The sequence below is a fragment of the Sceloporus occidentalis genome, unplaced genomic scaffold (assembly GCF_023333645.1).
Source record: "Sceloporus occidentalis isolate IW3139 unplaced genomic scaffold, rSceOcc1.0.p SCAF_25, whole genome shotgun sequence".
Classification (NCBI taxonomy): domain Eukaryota; kingdom Metazoa; phylum Chordata; class Lepidosauria; order Squamata; family Phrynosomatidae; genus Sceloporus; species Sceloporus occidentalis.
Window position 1 is genome coordinate 1,810,414 of NW_028317005.1, and position 8,668 is coordinate 1,819,081.

An 8,668-nucleotide genomic window follows, 5' to 3' on the forward strand; every position below is an offset into this window, starting at 1 on the left:
TGTTTGATTTAAATTGGATTTTGCTGTTATAGTTTTGAAGTAACACTATGTCACCAGCATCTCTCCACCATCAGAACTGGATACATTCATCAATAAATCATTATAAAACGAATCTGATCTCCAATGTAATACGATACCTATAAAAATGATTTATTAACCTCCTCATTAGAGAAATGGCAGGGTGAATGCGAGATCTTTCCCTATGGAGAGTTGGTCGAGCGTATGGTCGCAGGTCAGGAAGGCAGTCCACTCAGTCAACCTACACAAAATGCTTTTTAAGTTGCTTCATCGATGGTATCTGGTCCCTTCCCGTTTGAGCAGGTTTTCCAACTCAGGATCAAATGTTTGTTGGAGATGTCGACGGGCGGAGGGGACCCAGTACCGTATATGGTGGACATGTTGTAAACTGGCTAACGTCAAACTGGAAACTATTAAGGTCCTTTCCTGTATATTTAGATCCAGTGTCCCTCTTCGTTCTCAAACTTGGCTATTTCATTTGGATTTACCTGCTTCAAGCAATTTACGCAAGCTTTTGGCAGTTAACATTTTGCTTACTATAAAAATCTGTCTGGCCAGATGCTGGCGCAGGGAGGGTGGACCCATTTGGACTGAGATTATGAATCAAATCTTGTACCAATCAAATATGGAATGTTACTTTTACTCTTTGAATCACAGGCTCCCTAGGTATAAAGACATATGGTCTCCTTGACCATATGTCTCTAATCTAATGAATCTAATGACCCCAGTTTTTTTTTTATCCTAGACATTTAGGGTCTTTTACAGCATACCCACACTGGGACTAACGCTCGGTTATCCTGCCCCCGCAATTTACTAAAGATATTAAGGTCACACCCCAATGGGATTAGTGTCCCAGAGAACTGAGAATTGGCTTTTGTCCCCCGCCCCCCCCCCCCCCCCGCCGATTGCCTGCGTCTTGGATGTATGATTATTTGTGTCCTGGATGTATGGATGTGACGATGTATGATTGTTTAACATAAGCCCAAACAATATCTGGGCCAAAAAAGTCTTAATTTGGTACATGTATTTGTATCTGACCCCTGTATATTGTCTGGGCTTTTATTATACTAACTGTGTTAATGTATCTCTGCATATGAAGAATAAACTAAAAAAAAACCCACTTATTTAGAAATATCCATTGACTTAAAAAGTATATTAACTTTCTGTTTCTGAAAATAAAAATAAAAGTTAAATTATAAATGTGTAAATAAAAGTCTGACCTCCCATAGGAACATAAAAAAACTTTACATAATCCATTTTCTGCCCACTAGTTATATAAAAAGGAGTATTGTGAAATGGGAGCTCTTGGGCAATAGTAAGCAATGCATGTAGGGTATCACTGTATGTGAGGGACGTTCCTGAACCTAAATTGAGTTTTTAGTCAACAGTGGCAGTCATTCTCTGGAATAAGTTCTAAGCAAAAGTGTGTGAAAAACATGTTTTAGCTTTTTTTTTTTTTTTACATTTTCACACTTTTATATAGGTCTAATAAATATTTTGTTGTATATATGAATATGGTTTCAAAAGAAAGTTCTACTTGATAGATATATATTTTAGACTTAACAAGAAAAAAAGGGAATTATAGTGGCTTGGAATACAAACTATTTTTAATATTTTTTTGTTATATATGTACTCTAGCAGAGTATCGATAATCACAACAAGTAATTAAGATTAAGATACTTAACAACATAATCCATCCCTGCAAAAGTACCAGCATTTACTTCCGTGCATCAAAATAACATTTGGTTTCAGCTTTCAAACTTGATTACATCCAGCATATTAATTTAACAAGGTACGTTGCAGTTCTGAAAATAATGATGACAGCTATTAGCTGGTTGAACAGCAACTCATAGAAGATTGAGGAAAGTCTGTCATTAAGTGATGACGTAAACCTTTCGTGAATTAGAACTGATCAATGCAAGCAGATATACTGATCACAAAAAGTTTAAGCCGTTACCAGTAAGTAGGATCATACGTGTCTGCACAATAATTGCATTTGGGATAAGTGTTCGGTGCATTTGGGCTACAGGGGTACCAATTGGTACTCAACCTCACTTAGGACCCCCAGCCACATGTAAAATAGGGAAGCTTACAGTTGATATTTGTCAAGGGCACCAAACTTGTGTATATTTCAGGGTCACAGGTGCACATGAGTCTAGTTCCCCCATGGTCCACCTATTCCCCAAATTCTCTAGCCTAGAAGGAGAGAACCGAACCCAATGACCAGATTCTGAGATAGAACTGAGATATATGCAGATAGCGACACCACCACTCGATCGCCGGGGATTTCAGGTCCACAGTACCATCCATGCAGGTCCCGGAAAGGAGGAGTGGTGTTGAGGCCCATAAGGTTTTGGAACAGTTTAAACTGTTGGCCCATATTTATTGAATTTTTTATAGAGGGCGTTGAATTAAAAAGTTCTCTGTACAACAATTAAAAGTACTATATGCAGAAAAATATTTTTACTGGATTGTTTTAGGATGAAACTACAATACTAAATTAGTATTTTAAAGAGTATAATTATATCCACACGATGTTGCAAACCACACCACAGACAGGTACAGCAGTTTCAGTACGTACCAGGCCTATGTTTTAATTAAACTCTCGAAGGTCATGTTACCCTCTGTTACAATTACAATGATAACTGTATTTTGACACATAATAGAACCAAGGGCGTTTTCTATATGACTCAACGTGCCTCTGATTCACCAGACTTTGCCGAGACAAGGATACACGTGGCCTACAGTGTAATGTAGGCGATTAATAAGAAAACCAACCCAATTTATATTGGGGAAAAAAATGAGCCCTAAATAATAATTTTGATATAAATAATGCAAAACTGTAAAAAAAAAAAAAGAATAAGCATATTCAATTTGAAAACCACTCACTGGGACTCGCTAATCGCTGTTCTTTAAGCTGGTATAGACTACCCAAATTCCAAGGTATGGGGCCCCAATCTTTACTTGGATCTTCCAAAGGAGAGAAATGCACATATTATTATACCTAGAGAAATGCTATTATATGATATGGAGGGACACATTACTGCATTCAATATAAATATTGAAAAAATTATATTTCTGCTTATGGAAAAACACACCCCTACTAGTAAACATAATATCTAAGTATATATGTCGTAGGATACAAAGTAATTTAGAAAGAAAACAACAAATGTGAATTGTGTAGATATACCTTCAATTTTATTAAAAAAAAATGGATGTCAAAAGAATTTAAAAAAAATGATTCCCCAAACAGGCACCAGACATTCTTCTACAAATGGGGGAAATTGTCTGGGATAATTGCCGGCATCCCAGGTTAGTTGTCCCGACTCAGATTTCCCTGACGCTAAGACAAAGGTTACAAATAGTCTGGCGTAGTCACAATGTAGACTGTAAGCTCGTTTGAGCAGGGCCCTCCTCACCTGTTGTCTCTGTTAGTCAATTTGTTATGTTACATACTACTTGTTATGTCCTGTCTATCCATTGTACAGCGCTACGGAATTTGATGGCGCTATATAAAACAATAAATAATAATAATAAATAATAATAATGTACAGGTCCATTAACCTTGATTCCAGCGTTGGCTGGTGTCCCTTATATATTTGCTGTCTGGAGTAGGCCTAGAACTAATTCTGTTACAGAAAGTCTATATTATCACTAATGGGAATAGTTACGTACGCATTGGAAGTGTACTATATCCCTGTCATATATGGATAATAACAGAAACAGAACATGTTACCTGAAGTCTCTGGGTACATTTCATTATGTATTAAGATTTGTGTCAATACATGTTATCTGAGCATAAATCTCACTGAAAGTGAGCCGGGGCGTGAAACGTCAAGGGACGGGCTTTGTGCGTTGAGCTAAGCATTCAGGCAAATAACAGCCTTATTAAAAAGGAATTTGTAAATTTCCCCCTGCCTTTCTGTCATGAGGTTTGCTCAGGTCTCACCCTGTGACTAATGGGAGCTGCTGAGTATTTAAGAGGACGGGCAAGGCGAAGACACGTGTTTTTGTTCTGTTAAGAGTCAGAGGCAACACAGCTTAGAGGAAAAAGATTTACGGATCGGCAGACCTAGCAAAATGTGCTTTGGAAAATGTGCAAAATGTATTGGCTCGCTGCTGTTAGCCCTGGCAATTCTATGCATTGTGGCAAACATCCTGCTTTACTTTCCTAATGGAGAGACACAGTATGCTTCAAATAATCAACTCAGCAGATATGTCTGGTATTTCGAGGGTATCGTAGGAGCCGGTGTGCTGGTGAGTATTTCATTTACACGTCTTTCACACGTTTTATATAGGCTGTATGTATGAATTAACTGTTGTAATATCTAACATGATTGTGCTGACATCGTAGAACTTCTCACCAAATGAAAATTATGATACCCATATTTCTATTCTGAACCGTGTGCATTTTTATCATGTATCACATGTTTTTTGTGCATGTTCACTGATTAAAGTGACATTTAATAGCAGTAGAGGGATTTATGGAGAAAGTTTTGAAAGCCCTGTCTCATATTTTAAGGAGCCTGTGGACCAGACTAAAAAAATGGTCATAGTGTACTGTGTGTTCCTCATGAAGAAATGATTCAAACTTTTCACTACTTAGTGATTTAACCTGTCAGTGTTGGTCATTGATGTGTTCTGCTTGCATCCAAGTTCATTAGATGATGTTCTTTATCATATAGTAAGTTTTGAGCAAACTGTAGATTACTGGCTGAGATGACTGGAGATGGGTTAGATAGTCATTTTCTTCTTGACAGCCTTTGATGAACCTTGTTCGTCTTTTGAGAGCTTTCAGTTATTACTATCTTCTGCTCAGAGGCCATTGCATGTACCCTTAACATGATATTGTTGACTATACAGCTCTTATGATTCTCAACTAGGCTATGTGACTATGTGTCCAGAAAAAGATGGCGATTTCACTCATTCCCGCTTTCATTTTATCAACCGCTTCCCCTAGTTTTCCACCACCCTGAATCAAAAAATGGATATGATGGCTGGAGTTAAATTTAAATAGCAAGGCTGTTATCTATTATATTGAAATGACTTGGGTCATTGGTAGAAACTGTGTGTGCAAAGATCAGACACAAAAAGAACAATGTCAAACAATTCAGCCATCACTTCAGCAAAGAATAGTTAAAAGGTGTGGATCAAATAGATGATAATAATAATGTTTTTATTCCTTGATAAGGGTGTAGCTCTAAATGAATGTTTCCGACCAAGCCTAATTAAAGAAAACAGAAGTGCTTTTACTTGGCATTTTTCTGTACAAATCACATCTAAATAAGTTAATTTAAATGCATGTGTAACTGTTACAGGGCTTCCGTATATATTTAGTTACATTGTGGTATTTTATTGGTGATACATTCTCTTTTCAGAGACTACGGAATCCTAGCCATTTATCTACAATTCAGCCTTGATCTGTCACAATTTAAAAAAAATAAAATAGAAAATTTTGGTAAAAATGTTGCTTTTCTTATGACATGGACAGTAAAGGTTTTTAGCTAAATATGCAAAATATTCCCAATTTCTCAAATGCTTCACAAAAGTGACATGAAGATCATATTAACCAAGGTGAAATGCGGTGGGTTACAGTTCCTTTGCCTGGTATTTATTAAAACAATGGTCGAGGCATTTTATTGCACACAGATATACCCATTGTACAGCCCTGCGGAATATGATGGCGCTATATAAAACAATAATAATAATTACAGATATACCTTTCTCTGCAGACACTAAGGTACTAAATGACGGCATTGGATAAAACACCTTTTCCTTACATATTCATTCACTCTTCTGCTTATCGATGTGCACCTAACGAAAAGCTAGCATACCCTTTTCATCTCGGACCATTAGCAGCGGAGATTTATTAGACAGAGCTTATAGCACTGGAAGATAGTTGGAAGGATCTAAGCTTTCTGAAATAATATCTGCTTTCATGGTATAAACTCCGAGCAATCATTATATATTAAAGACCGCACTTATCTATCCTTATAAGTGAAGCACTGCGTCTGACAGAGATCCTAGAAAAATGCAGCACTTCACCTGTAAAGGAATGATATTTAATATATATATATTTTAATCTTTTTTTGGCAATATAGGACAGATAACAGTTAATGATAATGTAGCCACCATAATGGGCCCCCCTAGACCAATTTGTCTTTATGTAAATAAAAAATACAGCATAATTGTTCGGAGGGGCCAAGGGGCAGCTGCCACGTGCCCCTAAAGAAAGGCCTGGGGCAGCTGCCATTCTTGCCTTAAAGATGGTGTTCTATGTATTATAGGAATTGAAGACATGTCTGTGTAGGATAAGGAAGCCATTTCAGAGGCGCCTTTATGTTTTCTATTTACATAGTGTCTATGTACAGTATATATATATATATACATATATAGATGCACAGTATATATATATATATATATATATATATATATTTATATACATATATATATATATATCCTGCCAGGGGGTTTTGAAACGTGTGCAAATTCTGTTTTCTCACTATCATACTCAAGCGGTGTTCTTCCGCTGCTGGGCACAGTTGCATAGATGCATATTAAAAATTTGAATAGATATATTTATATTACCAAGCAGGATGTCATCTTTTACCCAGATGTTTCCTTCAGTTTTAGTGATGACCACAATATTTGCTTGGGCGCAATGCAAATAAACCTGATAGTCAAATAATTTTCGTCTTTTGCTACCTTTGCCCATCTCTGCCCTCCACATCGTACCTTTTCCATTTCATTTTTGATATCTGTCAGATTCAGAGTTCTTTTTGATCTTTGTTTTAAATGCTTTTGCATGCGGAGCGCCTATGGGGCATTATGTTTTAGACTAAGGTATAACAAGTTATATTAGAAGGCCATCAACGTGTAAACATTTTTGCTTTTAATTAAGTTGACTTTAGTTTCTGTCTCCATAATCTGCCTAAAACACAGACAGAAAAGAATTGCGCCTGAATTAAAAACACATACAAGGAAAAGTTGAGTATTTACTATACACTACCGTTTAGGGTAATTTCCTTGCTTTTGAAAGGAAAGCTAATTTTGTCCATTCAAATAACACCAAATGGATCAGAAACACAGTGTAGATGTTAACGTTGCAAGTGACTATTGCAGCTGGAAACAGCTATTATAATGGAATATCTTCATAGGGGCTTTATCGTTCCCTTCACTCCTGTGTTCCAATGGCACATTGTGTTCGCTACTCCAAGTTTAAGTTTAAACGGCTAATTGATCGTTAGAAAACCCTTTTACAGTTATGTTACCACAGCTAGAAATGTTCTTGTTTTCAAGGAAAACAGCTAAGTGACCCCAAACTTTTAAACAGTAGCACTGATCTTTCCTAAGCTATTTTTTTTATTTAATAAAGCCTTTTTAGTTGTCTCTAGTAAAATGTGATAAGATTAGAATTGTATGAAAAAGGCAAAATTAAAACCACTGCATTTCATGGCTTTTTCCAACACAAAAAAATGTACTTCATTTGTCTATCGTAATTCATTTCCAGGGTAAAATAATACAATTGAAACCTTTATGTATTTTGATTTTTGTTTTTTTAGATGCTCATCCCAGCATTTGTTTTTATTGGACTAGAAGACGACACTTGCTGTGGGTGTTGTGGTAATGAGAGCTGCGGCAGAAGCTGCGCAGTAAGTGGCTTTATTCTTTACATGCATGAGACTCATCCGCGAAATGATGTGGTGATTAAGATGACTTACTATCACTTTTCTTTTCAGATGTTGTCATCCATTTTGGCTGCAATAATTGGGGTTGCCGGATCTGCATATTGTGTGATCGTATCGGCTCTGGGATTAGTTCAAGGCCCTTATTGTTTGGCAAACAACCAATGGACTTACCCATTCCAAAACAATACTGGAAGGTACGTATAACATTTTCAGGGACAAATATGGCCTACATAATTGTAACCCCCCTCACATACATATTAAGACATTGCTAATATATATACATACATATATCCCTCCCAACTTCTACTCCTGGTGACTCGGGTTGTGAAGGGGGAGAATATTGCGCAGTTTGTATTCTTCAGTGCCCCACTGTGTCCGGCGTTACTTGGAAATAACACCCCCGAGGGGCAACAAAAAGAGAGCAGGTAGAAAAGCCTTAATCAGGACTATTCCTTGAAAACAGGAATCAACTGGTTCTTGGGAGCGCAATGTACGCTGATATTAACGTGATATTTTGGTGTATCATGTGCGCTTGTATCTGTATGAAAATCTACAAGATGAAGACTGGGAAAACCAAAATATCTATGACAACACATTATCCTGTTATATTACATTATATAGTACGTGCATATAGTACATATATTTATGTGTACTACGTATATTTACTTAAACCACAGCAAGGGGAAGTTGAATATACATAAACAACTGGTTTATATTATTGCAGCTACCTGACAGAGTACTCTACCTGGTCCCAGTGTGCAGAGCCGAAGAATGTTGTTGTCTGGAACGTTACTCTTTTCTCCATCCTCCTCGGTCTGTCTGGAATCCAGGTGATCTTATGTTTGATCCAGATCATTAATGGTCTCATTGGAGGACTGTGCGGCTGTTGCTGCGAGGAGAAAACACAGGTGAGCAGTGAAAAAATCCTGTTTGAAAGCATTGGGTTTGAATTGTTTTTGTAA

General features: G+C 37.0%; 1 protein-coding gene across 1 annotated transcript; it reads left to right on the top strand.

The window, feature by feature from the left end:
* The first annotated feature begins 4,098 nt into the window (after positions 1 to 4,098).
* Positions 4,099 to 8,668, top strand: TM4SF1 (transmembrane 4 L six family member 1). The gene is made up of 4 exons (XM_089485256.1): positions 4,099 to 4,275; positions 7,581 to 7,670; positions 7,758 to 7,900; positions 8,431 to 8,668. Exons 1-4 carry the CDS (start codon positions 4,099 to 4,101, stop codon positions 8,666 to 8,668), a joined length of 648 nt encoding a protein of 215 aa, XP_089341382.1.